The sequence below is a fragment of the Dasypus novemcinctus genome, chromosome 10, assembly GCF_030445035.2.
Source record: "Dasypus novemcinctus isolate mDasNov1 chromosome 10, mDasNov1.1.hap2, whole genome shotgun sequence".
Lineage (NCBI taxonomy): Eukaryota > Metazoa > Chordata > Mammalia > Cingulata > Dasypodidae > Dasypus > Dasypus novemcinctus.
The window spans coordinates 14541450-14562978 of NC_080682.1; the positions used below are offsets into that span (position 1 = coordinate 14541450).

The window sequence follows — 21529 nt, forward strand, 5'->3', positions numbered from 1 at the left end:
AGTGCTCTCTCCAGTCAGCCTGGCTGCCACTGTGGTACACTGCTGAGCAGGGGGACACTCCTGGGAGACGCATGGGCACTGCTGGCCTGGAGACCACCCAGAGTCCTGAGCAAGATGAGGAAGGGTAAATCCTGGCTGGTGTCCCCCCAGGCTCTGGCTTAGGCCCCAGATCTTCAAAGGGAGCAGTGCTTATTCAGGGAACTGTCCAGAAACACCCGGGGGTATTCCCAGCCAGCAGGTGGACATTTGGGGGTGACCAGATGGGTGCCTAGTGTTCACTTCCAGCCCCGTGGCGACGCAAACGGTTACCTCTCTGGGGAAGCCCATTCTGAAATGCTGGGAGCTAAGGTGGGGAGACCCGCAGGCCCCCAAGCAGCACCACCAGCTGCCTGGCACAGCTCCGTGATGACAGCTGACATCTGTCCAGTGCTCCACCAGGCCCCTTTTTAATGCTTTAGATGAACCAACCCATCTCATCCCCACAGCAAACCCACAAGCAGGGAAACTGAGGCACAGAGACATTGATTAATTTGTCTAAAATTACTGAGCCAGAAAACGGCAGAGCTAAGGTTTGAACCCAGCCTGCCTTGTTCCAAAGCCCGCGATGCTTGGTCTGAGCCTGCTTTGGCGGGCCCAGCTCCTTCCAACTCTGACAAGCTCGTCCAGCCCTGTGCTTAGACATGATAACCCTCCTCAACACCGAAGTCCCAGGATCATCCCAGGAAGAGCAGAAATGAGGTCTTTCCCCAGGACAGGAGCCCCCGGCTGGCATTGGTCCCACAGCCCACCCAACGGGGGAGAGTGGAGGTCCCACAGTGCAGCCACGATCTCCCCCGCACACTGGCTCCTGCACCATCTAAAACCCCCTCCTTTCCATTCTGAGGCCAAAGGAGAGACAGGCCAGGGGGGAAGCAGGGACCAATGTTTGCTAGAAACATTGAATTTAGGGGGAGGAGCCCTTGAAGGCTCATTCCACCGTCTCCCAGCCTCTAGGCAGGAAGGGGCTGGTTCTACGGTGAGTTTTTCTTTAAAAACTTCCCATCATGTCGTCAATGATGAGCAATCAATAAAACAACTGAAAAGAAAAGAAAAGAAACTCTCTCCTTCCCATTTAACCTAAAGGTGGCTCAGGGACACAAAGTAAACTGTCTTCAGTCACTCAGGTCAGAGAAGTTCAACTGTTTGTACAATTTTCGGTCATCAGGTCACACAACAGAGGATTTTCACCAACATGGCAATCCTCCATGCATGTCCGGATTTTAATCCCTTCTCCCCCAGCCAAATTCAAGAGGAAGTAGAGGACAACAATTTATAATCTCAATTGTAAAGAAGTTTAAAGATATGATCAACGAAACACAGCAGGCTTTGGAAAATGTTCAATTTCAGGAACTCCATCTCTCTCTTGCTCAAGAAAGTGAGGGTATGTGAGTGACATTATCATGAAATGAGTCTATTGCCAGCCTGAACTCAATTCCCTTAACATTTGCGGAACTCACCCCTTGTGCTGGAAACTGCAACACTTATCAGGGAGATGAGTGTACAGTGGATGATGTAGGGAGCAGAGGTACAGTTCATCTGCTTAACAACTTTCACACTCAGGAAATTCCTTTCTGCTGTTTTAAAGCAGGGACTTTGAGGACAGACCTGTCTCTGTGGTCACTAGCTGTGTGACCTTGGGAAAGTCACAAAGTCCTGCTAGGCTTGGGATATAACCTGGCCCTGGGCATAAAACGCGGGCCACATAAGACGGCTTTGAGGGGTGAATGAATAATGTCTGCAGAATGCTTAAGCTTTGGTAAGTGGCAGGTATTGCTATTGTATCTCCATCCTAAGGCTTTGGCCTCCTTTCTCTTGTCCAATTCTGATGGCCAGTCCTGAGTGGATATGGGAGGACAGCTGCCCACTGGCTATAACATTCCATCCCAGGCATAAAATGAGCCCCTCGGCCCTCTTTGCTGCAAAGGAACAATTCCAGTTCCCCAAAAGCTCCATCCTTTCCTCCTCTCTCCCTATCTTTCTTAAGAACCTTGTCAGAGCTGCCTCACACCTCCACTGGGTTGCTCCCTTGCCCTGGCTCTACAAACAGGGTCGCCAAGTGATCCTAAAGGTTAGAGTGGATGCAGTTGCCATGGTAACAGGAGTGCCTCTGAGAGAGGAGGCTCGAGTGGTCCTGGCCCCAAAACTTACTCAAACTCCCTTGCCAGATTCTACCTTCTTTGCACCTCCCAAAGGGTAAGATGAGACACAACCAACTGTGTGTGTGGGGGGAGTGGGGGAGTCATGAGCAGCTCAGTGAAAAAACCCAAGGATGACAGGAAGGGTTTGGCTCCAAGAGAACCCAGCAGGCCAGAGACACTGACCTCCACAGGTTCCCTCTTCTGATCACCTGTGAGAATTCCCACCAGTGGGTGGAGGAGAAGGAATTGCCAGCCCCTCCACTAGAATTCCCACTCGGTAGGGCCTTTGAATCAGGGAGAGGGAGAGCAGACCTGCTACCACGGTTTGGGCGGCAGGAAGAGCGCTGGGTTAGAACCAAACGTGCCGGAGTTTGAAGCCCAGCTCCCTTACGACGGTGTAACCTTGGACAAATCACCTCGTGTGCTGACTTGCCTCCCTCACCTCAGGGGTGTGAAGACCTCACAGGACTGAGGTAAGACCACAGGAAAAACCCAGGGTCTGACGCACAGTAACTGCCTGAGAAGTTCTTGTTGAATCGGTGAGCACAAATGAGGCATGTGGTTGTGTGTGTGCACATATGTATACCAGGCAGGGAAAGCAGATGGCTAACCAAAATATACAAGATGATCACATCCTTGTAAATACACAGAACACGGCCAGTGATAACCTCAAAGTTGAAGAGGCTCATACCTTAACCCCACAAAGAAATTCCAGAAAAAATTCTCTGGTATGTGTCCATCAAGACATGTATATGAAGATAAAGAATACTGACTCAGAAGCTCGCTTAAGTGAAATGGGGTATCCATTCTTCTCATTATAAGACCTGTATTACAAAAGATTATACTCAGCTATTGTTATTAGGTTTTAAGTTTTGTCAATAAAAACTTGTGTTTCGTGTTTAAAAAAAAAAAGACATGTACAGGGGTGCTCACTGTTTGTATTAGAAGCAAATTAGAAATAATCTAATTGTCCACCAATAGGGAGTAATTAAAAAGACTATTATATTTAGAGAATGGATTATTCATTCTATAAACATATACTTTATCTCAAAAACACAAAGTATTGAGTGAGAAAAGTAAGTTGTAGAATATGTTCAGTATGATACCATATCTAAAATGCAGAGCACATGTACCACTGCCATCTATTGCTTATGGATACCTTTTTATGCTCTAAAAGTATAAAAACATGGAAGAGAAGGATCACATGCCACACTCTGAAGAGTGAGTGTCTCTGGGGAGGGAAGGATAAGGAAATACCCCAATAGTATCCGCATGGGTTTCTTTCTTATTAAAATAGGTCTGAGCAAATACGGCAAAAACGTTAACATTTCTTAAATCTGGGGGAGGCACCTGGGAGGTTGTTAAAACACTCAGTATATTTCTGAGTGTTTGCAGTATTTCTCTCTGAAATGATGCCTGGGAGACTCTATAACAGGGTAGTGGCAAGAGTTATCTTTGGAGGTAGGCTTATCGTGAATTTTTTCTTCTTTGCTTTGATTTTCTATAGATTTCTATAGATTTCTAAATTACATAACATTTTGACTGTGGATCATTTTAGTGATTAAAAAAATAAGAGCAAAGGCTTTTTTAAAAGTAAAACTTAAGTGAAAAACTTTTGTAAATAGCCTGTGTCATATCGATGCCACCTGCCAATGATTCCACAGGTAAGAAAGCTGGGGGGCGGGGTGAGGTGGTGGTGTAGTTTTAAATCCTGTGTCTTCTTGGCAGTGCTCTGAGGTAGGTACTGTTTTTATTCCCACTTTAGGGATGGCTGAGGAAGAGGCAGAGGCCAAAGGCCTTTCCAGGACAACAGAGTTTATAAGAGAAGGAGCAGGGATTTGAACCAAGACACGGGGACTCCTGAGCCCCCTTCATGTCCCCCTGATCAACACCTCGGGGCACACAGCAAAGGCTCAAGAAATCCTAGTTGCTTCCTGAATAAGGGAGGCCTCTAGAAATCTCCTCACCTCCATGAGCGTTTCTGGGCTGGACGGGGCTCTGAGGAGAATGGCCGAGGGGGGGACTCAAGCCTGGGCCTCAAGGGACCTGCCTCCAGCCCTCGAGACAGAGGCAGCCAGAGGCAGCACTGATGTGCTGGCGGAACCCAGAGGAGAGAGAGGCCTCCGAGGGGGGTGGAGTGGCGAGAGAGTCCAGAAAGTTCCTGCAGGGAGGCAAACTTCAGGGGGCGCCTGGCACGTCGAGGAGCCTTTCACTGGAGCAGGCCCACATTTGCCGAGGGCGTCCTCTGTGAGGAGCGCTTTGTGGGCGTTGCCATACCCAAGCCTCTTGACGACTCTACCAGGAAGTGCTGCTATGAAACCCATTTTACTGACAAAGAAATCGAGGCTCGGTGAAATTCAGTTGTGAGCCCAAGAACACACAGCTAGGAGCTGACAGCGCCAGAATTCAAACCCAAGTTTGGTTCCCGGATTCACTCTTTCCACTTTATCAGGCAGCCTCGGCAAGTGAGAAGAAACAGAGGGGCATTGAGGGCGGGGGGTGGGGTGGGGACGGGCACGGAGGCCGGTGTGTGGAATTCCAGAACACGGCTCCCAGAGCGCCGCCCCAATGCCGGGGCCGGTTTGGGTCAGGTGGGAGCAGGGGCGGAGGCAGGATTCTCCCGGGGCCTGCCCCCACCCGGGCCTGCCCCCACCCACTGGCTCTCGGGACGGGCCCTGACGTGAAGGCTCTGAGAGCTGCTGGAGCAGCAGTTTCTGGATGAATGAAGCTTGAGTGTGGGCAAGGAATGAAACACGTCCCTGTCCCCACCCCCCAGGGTGACGCTGAGACCTCTCTGCGGTGGTCTGAAGGCCCCTGCTTCCTTGAGAAGTACCAGGGGGTACATACCAGGGGATGTCAGACAACCAGGGGCCACGGGAATTCACCAGGGTCCTTCCTGGGGAACACAGCCCTTCCCCAGCGGGCGAGAGTTTAGGCGGGGCCAGGACCAGAGCGGCTGCTTGGGGACAGTGGAGACCAGTGCCTACCCAGGTGCGTCTCCGTGCTCCGGTGGCCCCCTTCCCACCCCCACCCACCTCCTCTCTTTAATTCAGGCCCAAAAGCTGAAAGCGTTGGGGATGTTCAGGCTGACCTTCAGGGACCACCTTGTGTCATTGACAGCTGGGGGCTGCGGCACACAGACCCGTGTGGCTCAGGGGTCCAACTGGACCCACGGGCTCAAACTCAGGGAAATAGACTTGGGTTTCCCAGAAGGTGGGTGATATCATAATGCCTACCACGGGCTGCCTGCCTCCTATACACAGCTCTCGCATTAATCTCCAGAAGGCCCCAGAAAGTCCATTTTCCCCATGAAACCTGGAAATGACTTGCCCAAGGCCGCAGTCATGAATGGGTAGAGTCGGGGTTCTACTTCGGGACTCAGCTGGAGTCTACAGGCCTGGCCATCATGCCTACTGTCTAGGAGGCTTCCGGGGCAGCCCAAAGTCCATCCCTGCCGGCCTGAACCCCTCGGCCAGGAAGGTCCCTCCCTTCCTTCCTTCCTCTTGGCCAGGCTCTGTGTCCCAAGCCCTGGAAGTGCTTGTAGTTGATTATGATGAGGTATAAGGGATATCCCAGGGTCAGGACAAAGTGTTCTGGGGAAAAGTAGAAATGGGAGGGGATAACTTTGACTCCCCAGAGCAGGGGACAATTGGGAAGGGTCTTAGAGAACCGGCAGGAGTTCTCCAGGGTAAGAAAGTGACAGAAAGAAGATACCCACGCCTTTGACCAACAACCTTTCCAGCCCCAGCTCCATCCCACCCTCCTGGTCACGTTTCTTGGCTGCTGACTTTGTTTTCCAGCTCCAGAGGCCTAGAGCACAGAGAAGCTGGCTCCCCATAGGTTGGGGGCAACACGGCGGAGGTGAAAGCACACGGGCTTTGGCGTCAACTGAAGGGGGTTTAAAACTCATCTCTTCCTCCTAATTCCAGTGCCTGGGTTTCTTAGCCTCTTGAGCCTCTGATTTTGTCGATATAAATAGTGGAGTTAATGCCAACCTCCCGGGACTGTCGGGAGATTGAAAGAGAAAATGGGCAGCACAGAGCCTGACTGTTAGTATTCTTTTAACCCTTGTGCACAATTCCTAACAACAACCCTAAAGGCCCTGAGGTCCCAAATTTCCTGAACTCTCCTGGTGGCAACGCCTGACCTGAACTGACAGGAGGCTATTCACAGTCTTCACTTATTCTCTAAGGGGAGAAAGTATATACTTCTTTTGCCGATTAGTGTGCCAACAGGCCCCTCCTGAGACGTGACAATAGCACGCAATACACACACCACATTAAAATCCCAAACGTTCTAAATTCTGAATGTACCCATCCACAGACACTCCTGGTAAGAAGTGGACCTGAAGTACTTTCCAGTCTTCTCTCCCGAAGGAGTAGCTGTGAGGATCCGTTCTCAGTCAAAATGTGAGACCAGAAATGTTGCCCGAACTTCCTCTTCCTGTCTCATACTTTCCCCAATGGAAACCCTCTTCAGAAATGCGCCTTTTTACAAATCAGTAAGGAAAAGGCAAACAATAGAAAAATGGGCAAAAGGCAGGAACAGGCACTTCACAGAAGAGGAAACCCACGATAAACACAGGGAGAGGCGGCCAGCCCCCAGCTGAGCAGGGAAATGCGGGGGGGACAGCAGTGAGTGTCGTTCACACCCGTTAGCGCGGCCACACTTAAGAAGTGCTCTGTGAATTGCTGAGAATGGGGAGCAGCAGGAACCCTACACACCGCTGGGGGAATGAGGTGGGCACAGTCACTCAAGGAAACACAGCCAGCTCATGGCCCAGCAATCCCACTCCTGGGCAGTGTTGGGGCTTTCTAACGTTTTGTCTGAACCCACAGCAACAAATGACCTAGTCCACACACACAGCTGCAACAAAAATGTATCCAATACTTATATTCACTACTTAAGATGCACTCTGATATTTTCAGTTTTGTTCTAGACTGTTCTGTTTCAGTTTTATGTAATTGCTCGTTGCCTACCAGTAAACTGATTCCATGACCCACTAGTGATTGTGGCCCAGAATTTGGAAAGCATTGCCCTGGAGAAATTATTGCACATGACACCAAGAAGCAGATATGGAAATGTTCAGAACAGCAGGGTTGACAATAGCAAAGCCTGGGAATGGTCCAAATGACCCTCAACGAGAAGCTAAATGAATGGCATAATCACACAGTGAATTTTTACCCAGCAGTGAAAATGAATGGGCCACAGCTACAAGGATAACTAGGATATACTTAGAAACCTAATATTGCATGAAAAAAAAAGCAAACCACAGAAGCATTCACATTAGGGAATACCATTTTTGTAAGGTTCCAAAAATGACTGAAACAAAACAATGAATTGGATATAGTCTTTCGTAAATAGGTTTGTATGTGTGTGATTAAAAAAAAAAAAGGCTGTGATAAATACAAAATTCAGGATGGGTGCTATCTCTGTGGAGAGAGAGGAAGGCAGGGGGAGGAGAGAGATGGAACCCACAGGTTCCAAAAAGTTCTCCTTCTTTAGTGGGGTGGTAGGTTCATGGGGGTTCATTTTGTGGTGCATTGTAATCTATATAAAGGTTGTATGCATTCTTGGGAATGGATCATGTACTACGTAAGTCTTCTCTTAAGGCTATCTTTGCATGGGACTCACAGTAAGGCAATACGACATCCTTATTTTACAGAGATGGAAACTGAGCCTCAGCAAAGGGCAGGGACTTGCAGAGACCACACTGTCAGGTGGTATGAAGACAAGGCCTAAAAAGCATGGTTTTTCCTCTATCGGGGAAGGCTGGCATTTGAAATCCTATTCATTTGTTCATTCACTCATTCATTCGCTAAATGGAGATCCCCGTGTGTAAAGACAGGAATCAAGGGCAGTCTCTATTAATGGGGAACGGTTTGGGGGGATTCTCCCCCAAAATTATCAACCCTTAGGTGACGCCTTAGGCTGAGAACACCCCTGAATTAAGCAGTTGGCCTGGTGCGCGAGCGGTGTAACCTGTTCTAGCTGCCGCAGCAGAGATGGCTCCTCAAATTACCCAGAATCACTTGGGCCCAGAGGTTCACAACCCAGAACCCCCCAAGCCCTTGGTGCACCGGACCAAATATGGGCAAAGCAACTGCATTTGCTGCCTCGGCTAAGTCTCTTGGTCTGTCTGTCTCTGTCTCTCTCCTTCTCAGGCTCTCCCTTAGTTTCCCCAGCCTTCCAACGAGAGTGTGGGACTAGAGGAAAGGTTTTATGACTTTTGGACAGGTCTTGAACTCTTTGAGAACTTGAGTAACCCAGATTCTGACTCCTCACAACAGGGCCCAGATGTTCACTCACTCACAGGTTTGTTCCATCTCCCCAGGTGGCCTACAGCTGTCTCCCCAGACAGGCTTCCACCTCCCATGCCTGGGGGTCTTTTAGGGAGGACTTGACCTCTGACCTCTGACTCCTCCAAGGAGCAGGAGCTGGGAAGAGCTGAACTGCTCCCTGCATGTGGAGGGAAAGTAACTCAGGGCTTCTGTGGCATTCTGAGAGGAAGAAGGAAAGGGAGGGCCACCCCAGTGGACTGGGCTCTTCTTTCACTTCCAGATCTCTGTAGTCTATTAATAGAGTGGGTTCTTGTGCCTGTGTGTGGAAACCAGGAAGGGGCTGAGTTTCACAGCATGTTGGTGTGGCTGGAACTGAGACAGCCCTCACAGAACAAGGTGACTGAACCTTATCCACAGATATCTTCAGGGAGAGATTTTGAGTCTACCTTGAGCTCAAGAGCTGAGGCACTGACACCTCAGAGAGGTTTAGGAACTTACCCAAGGTCACGGACAAAGTCATGGAGCCTGGAATTGAACTCGGTCTCTCAGACTCCAGAGTACGCGTTCTCACAGCAACCATGACCAATAAAAAGATTGATCAAAACCAACATGAAACCCGCCAGTACACCCACCTTCATGCTGAGGAAACCAAATGCCTGGGAGACTCCAGAGACTTAAAAATTCCCTCCTTCTAGAACGAAAGGCTGTGTTGTGTGTGGATTCAGGGTGAGATTTCTTTCTTTCTTTTCATTTCTTTTAATGTGGTTGTTACAACATTTTTACAATAAGGGTGACTAATGTTTTCATTGTATCTGAATTTTCAGCTGAAATCAGGTAGGCGTGACAACCAGAGTTGACAGAATTGAGACCACCTCTTATTTGGACCTTGGGTAAGTCCCTGCCCCTTTTCAGGACCTCAGTTTCTCCATTGTGAAATGGGTGGGTTGAGCCAGTGGGGGGTCTGACTGCCGGCGCCTCTGACTGCCTTTGATCGTAGGTCATGCTCTCCCTTCCCTTACAGCACCCAGCCACCACCCCACCACTGTCCCCACAGCCTCCACCCACCTAATTGTTTCACCAAACCAGGCGTAGGATCAGAAAAGATTTAAGATACAAGACTAAATAGCATTAAAGCACTCAGTCAGTGAATTATTCTTTTTCCAATGCTCCAGTCCCCCTAATTACGTTTAAGGAGAGAGTCTCATGAGGTGCTACTTGGCTTTTAACACCTCACATTTGCTAATCTCCCTTTTAACACAGGGAGAGCCAACTTAAGCTGGGATGGTGGGCTGTTGAATGGTCCTTTTGGTTTCAGTGGTTTATTTACTTATATGACTGTGCTCTATTTACTGCAAATGATAATGGTTTTATACATATATGATAGGATAGAAGATTTCTAGTTTAAGCAAACTCAAGTATAAAAGAGGAGCAGATTTTTTAAAATGTTCGTTAAATAATTGTCTAAATGGCAAATCAGGTCACATTCATCTGTGCTTAACACCCTCCGATGATTTCCGGTGGCCCTTGGTTGAAATCCAAGTGCCGCTGTGATCTGCTCCCCCACACTCTCCAGCTCCACCTCCCCCACGCTCCCCTCCTCTGTGAGCTCCTCCAGTAGGAGAACCTCCTCGTACTTCAGGGCCTCTGCTCCTGCCATTCCCTCTGCCTGGACTGTCCTCCTCCTAGATCTCGGCATTCCCAACTCATCTCGTCATTGAATTCTCAGCTCAGATGCCCTCAGAGGCCTTATCGAGATCCCCAGCCCAGCAGCTCTCCCTCCCTTGACTTCACTTTACTTCCCTCATTGCACATTTTCCTCTCTGAAATAACACTATTTTTTAAATGGATTTACTTGTTTATCTATTTTCCCCCATTACAGCATTAGCTCCTGAAATCAGAACCCAACACACAGTAAGTGTCAACAAATGAAGGGGAAAAATTCCACTGGCCCTGGTAGTGGAGTGTTCCTGAGCCCACCTTCCAAATCTGAGGTGAGGCAAGATGGCTGCCATCAGACGCTCAACCTGAGAGGGACCTTGGGCTCCTCTCCTCAGCCCCGGCCCTCAACGCACTGAGTCGCCTGGCTCCCGCCCACCAAACCAGCAAAGAAAGCCGAGTCACCAGCCATAAACATAGATGGAACGACGCCGTTAGAAAATCACCACCAGGCCACCATCTCCCCAATAACTGATTCAGGAAGAATCATTAGAGGATGTTAGAGCCAGTAGGAAAAAGTTTGAGGAGGACCAAAATATGTACATAATCTCAAGTATTTTTCTCAAAGAATCTCCCCAAAAGATGCTTATTAATGATAAAGGAGTAAAGGGCAGGAGTGGAGAACATGGAAGACATCACCTTACTAAGGGATCAAAGTTAACATTACCAGTGATGGGACAAACATCTGAGGTGATAGGCTGAAAAGAACATGGCACGACTTAAATCTAATCATAAGGAACCATCACAAAAGCCCAGGCTCAGAGATGTGACAGAATAACTGGCCTGCACTCTTCAAAAATGTCCATGTTGTGGAAGACAAAGAAAATCTGAGAAAGTATCGCAGATTCAAGGAGACTAAAGAAACACGAGAACTAAATGCAGTGCATGAAATTGAATTTTCTTTTGCTTTAAAGAACATCACTGGGACAATTGGAAAAATCTGCATAAGGTCTGTAGAGGACATAATAGCATTGTATCAATATTAATTGCTTGATATTGATAAGTATGCTGTGGTTATGCAAGAGAATGTCCTTATTTTTTTAAAAAGCAGACTCGAGTATTTAGGAGGAAAGGAACATTGTGTCTGCGATATTTAGTGATTCAGAAAAAAGTCATGGAGAGATAGAAAGATAGAGAGTAGAAATGATAAAGCAAATTGGTAAAATGTTAACATTTGGGGACTCGGAATGAAGAGCATCTAGAAACTCTTTGTACTATTCTTACAACTTCTCAGTAAGTCTAAAATTATGCTGAAATCAAAAGTTAAAAGAAACAAAACTGAGAGTGAAAGAAAGCTGAGCCTGAGGACTAGGAATGCTGCTGAGAAGGGGCTGGCAGAAATAGGCAGCAGGAAGCCAGTGGCTCCCCTCACCCAGCCGGCCCAGCGTCTCCGAGACCTGGGGACCCCTGCATTCCCAGAGCCTTGGACCTGGCCCCACAGCCCCCACCTGCCATCCTGCCTTGGCGATGGGGAGCTGGGGATGCCCCTGGCCAGCAGCTCGCACAGGGTCCATGCCGCGCCCTGCTCGGCAATGCCCGTGGGTAGGAGAGCCAGCGTCAGGGCCCACAGACTGGGCTTCTCCCTGGAGCTCTGTGGCCAGGAGCAAACCGTGCCCCACTCTGTGCCTGCGTTTCCCTCTCTGAAACGTGAGAGCTGGCGAATGGCTGCTCTCTGGGGTTTCTCCCAGCTCAGCCCTGATAATTAACTGGACTCCCATGTGGGCCGTGCAAACGCCTCTCTCTGAGGAGCTCATTTGGTAAGGGCCTTTACTTTAGTGGAGCCAAGGAAGAAGGGAAAAGCCTCACTGAGGACAGAGGTGCAGGGCCCTCTCCCAGCCCAGGGCAGGCTTCTAGCCCTGCTTCCCCACCCCCGGCCCCTGCCCAAGCCCAGGCACCCCTCCCGGAAGAGGTGAACACCCTAATGGAAAAAACAAAACAAAACCCTGAAGTGCAGGTAAAGCCTTCCCTCACCCCACTTAAAAAAAAGCAGCTAGAGGGATGGGACTCTGGGCGATGCTGTGGCTGCCCTCCCTGCTCGCTCCTGGTAGAGACAGGGGAAGGCAGGAGGAGTGCTTTCCCATCAGGGGGCCCCCATCCGGCACCTCCCAGCGACCAGAGGCTCGGCCCGCAGCCTCCTCCGCTGCCCATCGGCCCGGCCTCCTGCCCAGCCTGGCCTCTCCCAAGCGCACTCGGCCGCCATTTTCAAGCGGAAGGCAGCCCCGCGCGGGAGCCTGCAAAATGGTGGGCGGAAACCCAGGCTCTCCCTCTTCTGTTCCCATGAGCTGATGCCTCGGCTCCAGCCGCAGGTGTGGCCATGGGGCTCTTCCAGCCTCCCAAAGAGCCTTTGCTTTCCCCAAGTACTTTACAGTCAACTTCTCACAGAGCCTCACCCTATCCTAGGCTCTAAAGATGGCATTTGACCCTGCTTGATGGGTGGGGAAACTGAGGCACAGGGTGAACACTCAGCCGGGAAGGGGCTCAGCTCAGACTCCACACCATGCTTCTGACCCTTCCAGCACCATCAAGTTTCTTTTCACCCCGTTTCCATGACAGCCCAGCTGACGAGGGGTGAGGCAGAAAGTCTCAGAGAATGGGAGATGTTTCCTGCAGAAACTTGGAGGTGTACGGGGTCGCCTGCCCAACCTTAGCTCATTTTCCTGGGCTGGGAAAGAGCACTGGACGTAGAGCAAAAAGGCTCAGTTAAAGATGTGGTATCTACTTTCTGGGTGACCTAGTGGCTTTGTTGGTGAAACGGGGTAATGAGTCATATGTCATAGTGCTGAGAGGAGGAGGAAAAGGGCGTCTGTACTTACAGAGCACCCCGTGGGAGGCCATTGTCCTTGGTATTGCCCAGCTAGCATCTGTAAATGAACTCTCTGCAGGTGCGTCATCTACGGGCCAGGGGCTGTGCTTGGCATTTTCACAAACCCTCACAACATACACGTCTGGAAGAGTCAGGAAAAAGGAAAGGGCCTGGACCTTAGCTCCTTTGGGAATCATGGCCCTACACACCTGACGTGGCCTCTGGCCACCCCCCAGGGCTGGACAGCCAGCAGCAACTCATACCCCCTCGCGGGGGTCTCTCCTTGCCTGTCCCACCTCCAGGCTTCTGCCAGAAAGGCCGTTTTCCCCCCACCTCTTTATTCTGAACCCATAGACTCACAAGAAGTTGCAAAAAGACTACAGAGAAGTCCCCTGTCCCCATCATCTAGCCTCCCCAGGGAATGTCCTATTACATAAGGACGGTACGTAATCAAAACCAGGAAATTAATCTTGGTGCAGCATAGATAACTGGCTGCAGGCCTGAGCCAGGGTTCACCCATTTTTGCACACACTCACTTTGTGCCTGAAATGCTTCTGCTGTCCTTTTTTTCCCTCAATGCCCAGCCCTTCGGAGACAGTGATGTGCCTCTTTCTAGGAAGCTGACCCTTTCTCCCCGGGGGCTCTCCTGCCTGTGACTCCCAGCTCTCTGGAGGCAGTGCACCTGGGTGGGCTTTGTAGACCGGCAGGTTTGCATTCAGCCTCAGCAGCCACCAGCCAGGGACAAAAACCATCATTTTTTGGAGTCTCATTTTCCCAACTGTAAAATAGGGGTAATTGCCCCGAGGTTGTTACCAGCCTGAGATGGGACAAGCATACCGGCTGCTGAGACAATGGTGAGCCCCCACGACGGAAGCGGGCTCTAGTGTGGCCGGCATAGCCCAGGCTCAGTCTGGTGCACTTTGCCGCGGCACGCGAAGGCTTTTAAGGGCAAACCTTCACACCTCCTGTCTCAGCGTCAGCCCAGGGCCCGGCACGTGGCAGGGGCTGAAGAAAGGTGAAGTGATGGAACCTTGTGCCGGGGCTCATGCTACCCCTAATGTCACAGTGGTGCCTGGTCCTGGCAAGCAAGGCGACTGTGGGCAAACCCCAGGAAGCCGGCTGGCGGTGAGGGAGGCAGCCCTGCTTGACCTCGTCTGTTCTAAGAAGCCAGGACCCCAGGGATGGCATCACGAGGCTGCAAGCCCAGGGAAGTGGCATTGTGGGGAGAGGCCTTGCACTTCAATGGAACCCAGAAGGGCAGACAGGAGATGGGCCAGGCACTTACTAGTTACCGACATTGGACGAGTCTCTCAATCTTGCTAAACCTCAGTTCCCTCATCTATAAAATGGTGGTGTCGCCTGGGTAAACGAGCTCGTCGTGCAAACAGCGCCACATTAACCGCTAAGTCCTGTGTTCACACACAAGCGATTATCTGACTTTGCTGTGTAGCATTGATCAGCTCACATTTTTGAGCACTGCCAAGCACAGGCATTTGCAGATGCATTATCTAAATTAATTTTCTCACCTTGGTGAACAGGGTGTTCTCTCTAGGATGCAGGCACAGAGAGGCTAAGAAGTATCCCGTGGGGTCCTGCAGAGCCGGGATTCAAACCCTAGTCGGCCTGGCTCCAGGACCCATCCTTCCAAACACCAGGTTGCGCTGTTACGCTCATCCTGGGCTAGTTTCTACACAGATGGATCCCCCTCCCTTCCCCTCCCCCCCCAGATGCCTACGGGACAAGCTGGAAAGTTTCAAAGAACATAGACTACAAGAGTGTTCGGGCTGGGTCCTCAGTTTGACCCGTTTTCCTCTGAGGAAACTAGGGCCAGGAAAATAGAGGACTGTGCCCGAGATTATCCAGCAAGTTAGAGCCAGAGCTGGTTCCAGAATTCCAGCCCCACCTCCCCCTCTCGGGTCTCCAGATTCCCTCAATAAATCTCTTTTTCCCTCCCCAGGTTGCAGGAGCTCAGGTTCCTGGAGCTGCATTGGGGGACACAAGTGGCGCCATCCCAAATTTCAAGGCTCACCAGAGAAATCCAGGGGCTGCCTGGGGAACCCAGGGATGGCCTGATGGGGGAGCCTCCTGTCCAGGGTGACCGGGTGGCCAAGTGGGTGGCTTCCCCAGGCTTTGCCTGGTAATGGGGGCGGATTGCCTGCCCCCATCATCCTTCCTCTGAATCAATGTTTCCCAAGGTGTGGGGCACAGACCCAAAGGTAAGCAAAGTGATTTAGGGGGGCACTAAATACCACCAGATTATGTGGTGAGGAAGCTGTGCTCCTTTATTTCCCTTTCAGCGTTTTTTTTTATTATTTAGAGGAGAAAGTCTCCCATGGGGTTGGTTGTTATTGCCTCTCTGACACCTACAAACCTCCCTTTTGAGCAAAGGGAAAACAGAGCCTGGCTAGAATTTAGTAACATTGTTTCATTTCCATTATGTTTATTTTCACCATTATTGTGAAGGCGATTTACAAGGGTTTTCCATTTCAGGGGGGCATATAAAGTTTCTTCTAAAAATAAATGTATTTGCAGTCTGAAAGCACCCATTAAGAAAGGATATTAAGTAAAATGGTTAGCTCACTGCTGAGGATGGGATGAAGGGCTTGGAGGAGGGCTGACTGGGGATGGAGATGGGCCAGGAATTCTGGCCTCACCAGGTTTGCTGGGTACGGGCTGAGCACCTGGCATGGGCATTCAAGGTGGTGGTTTCACATCTGTGGTTCGGGCAGCATGCCTGGTACCTGTCCTTTACCTCCAAGGCTGCTCCCAAAACCCTCCAACCCCCTGTCCCAAAACCTCATTTGGGCAACCCATTCATTTCCCCTTGACCAAGGAGGAGGCTGATTCTTCAGCCTTGGAACCCCACAACTGGGGCCCAGTTTAACTCCTGAGCTTTCCTACCACACAGCCGAGCTGACCAGGAGTTGGAACTCAACAGATGTTGACCGAACGAGCAAGGCCTTGGGTAGCACTTTCTCACGTTCTTTAGAACAGAGATTCCTTTGGAATCGTCTGCATTTGGCCAAATGTCCCAGCTCCAATAGCCCACACCACCATTCCTATAATGGCCACACTCAACTGTCCTCACCTGTTATTGGCCAGTGACCAGAGAGCCCGACGAAGCCAGAAGAAAGATGCAGAAGCCTGCCATACATTACTTACAGATCTAGAGTTGTAGCCTTGCCAAGCGGGAAGAGGGTGAATAGAAACCAGAATAGACTAGTAAAACACAGTTGTTGAATTTAATCCAATCAAGTGGTCACCCCCTGGGTGAAGGGGCAGACCTAGAGCCTCGGGTTTATATAAGTTGGATCCAGAGGTTGTGGGCTGAGGGACCACCCCAATTGGAGAGTACGAGTTGTGCAAAACCTTCACTGACCTATCACTCAATCCACAGACATGAAACTCCAACAGGCCAGGGATAACACCGTGTCGCCTGTGATGCTACAACTGTTTTCTCCATGTCCGTGGCTGTTAAATGAGAACTTAAAGGTGAAGGTGATTAAATAAAACAAAAACTCACAGCATTCCTATATTGTGAGAGGTGCCAGGCACGTCAAGTCCTGCGCTGGTGTAGGAAGTCCTGTAACTGAGGCAGTTAACAAACATCTGACCTGCGAGTCTCACCCGACTGTGATCAAATGATGGACTTCAGTTGAAAGTTCAAGTTGAAATTGTAAGAGAATGTGACAATGTCCCTAAACACTATTAGAATATTTAAGAAAACTTAGTATTCACTTTGTTTACAAATTTGTTTTTCGGACCTAGAAACTGTCTTTGAAGTCCTTAGGAAGGTTTTGTTTCTCAGAGATCTTTGAAACATTTAAAAGAAAATCAAATTCATTAAATTGGTAAACACACTTTAGATGGTCTAAGACAGTGCTACCCAATATAAATAAAAGGTGAACTACATGTATCATGTTAAATTTTCTAGTAGCATTTTTTAAAAAGTAAAAAGGAATAGGTAAAATTAATTACAATAATAAAATGGATCTAACCCAACATATTTAAAATAATACCATTTCAACATGCCATCCATTTAAAAATGTATTAATATTTTAAATTATTTTCCTGGTACTAATTTTCAAAATCCATTGTATATTTCCATTTCTGACACATCTCAATTGGACTAACCCATTTCAAATGCACATTCCTAGTGGCTACTGTCTGGGACAACCCAGATCTAAGGGCATTCAATTAGCTACATTTCTAAGTGGTATTTATTATCTAAGGAAACCTACTCTGTTTAAGTTGATTCACTCAAATATTAATTAAAGTCCCCTTGAAAGTCATTGTCAAAATGACTAGGCATATGAATAAAATGAGGTTGTTTATTGTATTTATAAACTGAAGGAAAACCCAGATATTTTAATTTGCTAATTTAAGAAACTGAATAATGTATTTTTAAACAACCACAATCAGCCTTTTTGGTGCACAAGAGCAGCCCTTGAGGACGTCACTAATCCCCGCGCATAGGGAATTAAAGTCACTGACCTTGGCACTGCCCTGGCCAGAAAGGTTGGGTATCAGACCTGGGTGAGCCCTCGGGGACTATCTGCCCAAAGTGCCCCATTCTACTGATGGGCAAGCTGAGGTCCAGAGAGGAAAAAGAGCCCCACAGCAAATGAGGCAGGCCCCGAGCCATATCCTGGGTCTCTTGACCCTACCCTACTCCACACTCCCTAACTGAGGGCTTCTAGTTCAGTCTCTCTGCCCCTTCATCCCCAGTTGTCTGATGGGGAAACTGAAGCACAGAATTGGAGGGTGGATAGAGAAACCGGTCCTGGCCCAGGCCTCCAGGGCAGCACCAGCAGAGAATTGGAGCACCTGGATCTCCAAGGCCTGCTCTCTGCCCTGGCCATTCAGTAGCACAAAGCAGGGCTTGCGAGAGGCTGGCCCACGACCTGGGCTGGGCAGAGAAATAGCGACATGATGCCCAGGATAGAGCCCCGAGCTGGGACTGGGAAGGGAAGCGCGAGAAAAGGGGCCTGCCCAGGAGCCCAGGGCTACGACTCCAGGTCTGCTAGGACCCAGGAGGGTCCGTGGTCCCCAGGGCGTCGCCAGGTGTCCCCACCCAGGCTTCCCACACAGCGCCCAAGAGAGGACCCTGATCTTCCTCATGGGCCGCATTCTCCCAGCTCCTTTTCTTTTTCTCCTGGGAGCCCCTAATGCCCTTTCCCCAACCTGGTCTGCCCAACACACTGATGGCACCAAGGAGAGGCCCTGCAAACAGATCCGGGTCGATCTGGTCCTCCAAGGGAAAGGTCGTGCTGGGATTTGGGTGTGTTGGACCAGGATGGAGGAGGACATGCTCAGGCTGGCCTGGGGACGGCGGCTCGGGCCCCTCACATCAGCCCACAGGCCAAGCCTGGAAGCTCTGGCTGCTCCGGCGGCTCCAGCTGCACCGGGAGGCTCCACCTGCCTCCCCCATGAGCCCCAGCTCGCAATCTCCTTCCGCCTGGATTGCCCGTCCTGCCAGGCCATATTCTCAGCAGAAGAACCTCAAGAGCAGGGGTTCTTAACCTCCGTGGAAAGATTGCCAGGGACCATGAGCTGGAATTGAAAAAAAACCAACTTATCTTTCTCTGACCTCTAACTGGAATCTAGCATTTCCTCCACTTATGAATGCGTGCAATAAATAAAGTACACTAGTATTCATTTGACCTGACTGGCAAAGGGGTTCGTGGAACACATGAAGGTCCCCTGATTTAGAGACAGTTCAGGGAAGCAGCATTTGATACCATTAAATTGCATAGCGAGGAAACTATTCCCTCGTCAAAGACCTTTCAATCCTTCTGAAAAAGTCGAGATGAAAATGGCAGTCGAGAGCCAGGATATTGGAGGACCTCCTTCCTCCTCGCCTTTGAACAGAAAGGCCAGCCCATAACCTTCAGACTCAACCGCCTTTACTTTCTTCGACATTTCCACAATAGAAATTTGTTTCTACTGCCACTTATTTTTATGGTCACCTTTAACACCTGATTTATGGCAAATGATATGGGTTTTCCGGTTTACAACAGTGACATCAAGTTTCCTTTCAAAACTAAATTTGTATTAGTAACAGACAATGAGTCAGATACAAATGCAGTTTAACAAACATTAGGTAGATAACGCTGGGAACTTTGGGTGAAGGTTGTCAGGGCTAAGAAACTGCTCTAGGCCCCTTCATTTCACCCTTCATGGGCTCTGCCCAGGGCCCTGTCGCCCAGACAACACCAAGACCAGCTCCGAGCCTCCTGGGCCAGCCTGCCGCTCGGCCCTAGCACAGAGGGTGCCCCGTGCCCTGTGGCCGGCACAGCCCTTGGCCCTCGTTCCTGCGTGGAGGTGTGGAAGGAGCTGGGCCGGACGCCCTGGACGGGGCCAGGCAGAGGGGCCGCCCGGCAGTGCCAACAGCCCGCCAGCAGGCCTGGCAGGCTCAGCCTTCACCTTGAGCTCAGCTCCTGGAGAAGAGAGCGCGCGACAGCGATGGGGATAGGGATGGAGGGAGCCGCCCTGACAGCCCAGCTCAGGGAAGCTGAGCCCCAGGCAGGCATGCTTGCTCCGGCAACACCTCAAGAGAGGTGAAGCGAGGCCCTGACCCATCCAGGGCCCGCCGGGCACACTCTCTTGCTCCCGGAACTAAATCACTTTTCCTGAAACGGTTTGAGGTTGGGAAGCTCGTAGCAGGCGCCTGCAAATGCCTGCAGAGAGAAGCAGCCCCCCCATAGCCCCCTAGTCCTCCAGGTTCCCCCAGCCCGCTGGGATGCCCATCCCCACCCCCCACCCCACCCTCGCCACACGCCTGCCTCGTCGGGGCCGGCTGCTGTCCTTCACATCAAACCGAAGGCGCTCCGAGTCTCCACTGCAGGGTGGACCCAGACCACCTTGGCCCAGAATCCTATTTCCACACCAGCCTCGCCACCTCCCAAATGTGAGAGCAACTGCAACAGGCTCCCTTGCGCCTCTGGGCCCCTGCCCGGCTGGGGTCAGCGTGGGCCTCGCCCTCAGGAGGGGCCACGGAGGGTCTGGTGAGCTCAGCACCAGGGCCCCTGACCTCTGGCCTCCTGAAGCTCCTGCCCAGACGACAAGGGTGCCTTGGCTCCCGGGAGCACCTTAGGATGGGGGTGGTGGTGCTTCAAGAGCCTTCCTGCTCACTTGTGCCCTAAACTCCCTCACAGGCTGGGCGGAAGTCCCCAGCAACGGGCTGTCCTGCTCGGCCCCTGGCTTCCCTCAGTCTGGGGCTGCTCTCCCATGAGGGATGCGAGCCCGGTGGACCCAGAGCCGCAGGTTTGGGGGTGAAAGTAGGATTGCCAGGGGTTCCACCTGCCTGGAGGGTGAACCGTTCGCTCCTGGGAAACAGGGCGTGGGGGAGTTTCTGAGCCTATTTGGAGGGAGGCGCCACCCTCTCCAGACCTGGGGGCCCATCAGTGAGGCACAACACAAGTGCCCAAACCTCTCAGCCCAGGCGGCCTTGTAGGGCCTTGTAGGGTGGCCACAGCTCCAGCCCGGCTCAGAGCCCTGACACTGGTGGCACAGCGGGAGCCCCTGGTACCGAGGCACAGCTAGAAGTTTCCAGAAAGAAGAGGGCGGGAAACAAGAAAAGCAAGGAAGGCAAGACCCAGGTCCTCAAGCATGAGGGGCCGGTGGGGGGTGGCAGGAGGGGACGGAAGGGGACTACCTGGGAGGGCTGCCATCAGCAAGCCCACAAGCGCCAAGGACAGCCGCATGTCTGGTGCCATCCCCCACCGCTAGGCGAGCCCGCCGGCGCAGGCCATCCCGGGGCCGGGCGGTGGGCACAGCCGCCTTCTGCCCCTCTCGGCGGCTCTGCCCTGCTCTGTTCCTGCCCGCCTCTTTCTCTCCGCCCCTCTCTGTTTGCACGAGGGCCACCCACCCCAGCCTGCAAGTGTCTCTCACGCCTCCGTGCTCGGCTTGTGGTTTCGGTCTCCAGGAAGCCAGGCTGGCGTTGTAGGGGCTGGGGGAGGAGAGACCCCGTCTCTGCATTGAGCACCCCCAGCTGAGCTGAATCCAAGGGAGAAAGACAGAGCGACTTCCCCAAGGAGTGACGGTACAACAAAAGGAAAGGGAAACTCAAGGACACGCCTCGCTTCTGTGCAAAGAGGAAGGCCTGGCACACAGAAGATGCTCGATAAATATCGGTGGCGAGAATGAATGAGCCACCCTCCGTCTGTCCCATTCCACAGAATCCGGGTCTCTTGAGATTAAGTCCCACGCTGGGCGCGATGGTGGCTGGGAAGGCAGCTGTGGGCTTTACTAGTCTTTGGAGAGCGGGGAGCCTCAGGCTTCCCTCAGAGAAAGTAAACTGTGGGGAGCCCTGCAAAGCAAGACTCCCCTGCAAAGCCGGCTCCAAGGTGCACAGAAAGAATGTGGATAAAGAAAAAGGGCACCTGGAGAGACTGGAGATAAAGAAGGAGGCATCCCTGGGCAAAGTTATGTCTTGATCAAAGCTATGTTGATTACGGATAATGAAGTCTAGGAAAACTGTGTTATCAGAAGGCTGATAAAAACAAAGAGGAATGTGTGTACTCGTAGTGACGTAGAAACAAAGGCTTCCT

General features: G+C 51.1%; 1 protein-coding gene and 1 long non-coding RNA gene across 5 annotated transcripts in view; one reads left to right on the plus strand and one right to left on the minus strand.

Annotated features, from left to right (window-relative positions):
• Positions 1–20811, minus strand: part of CD6 (CD6 molecule) — a 43363-nt gene extending 22552 nt beyond the window's left edge. For all 4 annotated transcript variants that reach the window (XM_012522821.3, XM_012522791.3, XM_012522764.3 and 1 more), the window contains exon 1: positions 20635–20811. In XM_012522821.3, coding sequence (XP_012378275.1) covers positions 20635–20695 — 61 coding nt within the window. In that variant the 5' untranslated portion in view covers positions 20696–20811. The remainder of the gene's footprint in view (positions 1–20634) is intronic.
• Positions 8790–15516, plus strand: LOC105745550 (uncharacterized). The gene is made up of 3 exons (XR_001118241.4): positions 8790–9184; positions 9283–9348; positions 10338–15516. It is a non-coding gene; the product is annotated as an uncharacterized lncRNA (long non-coding RNA).
• Positions 20812–21529: the final 718 nt, after the last annotated feature.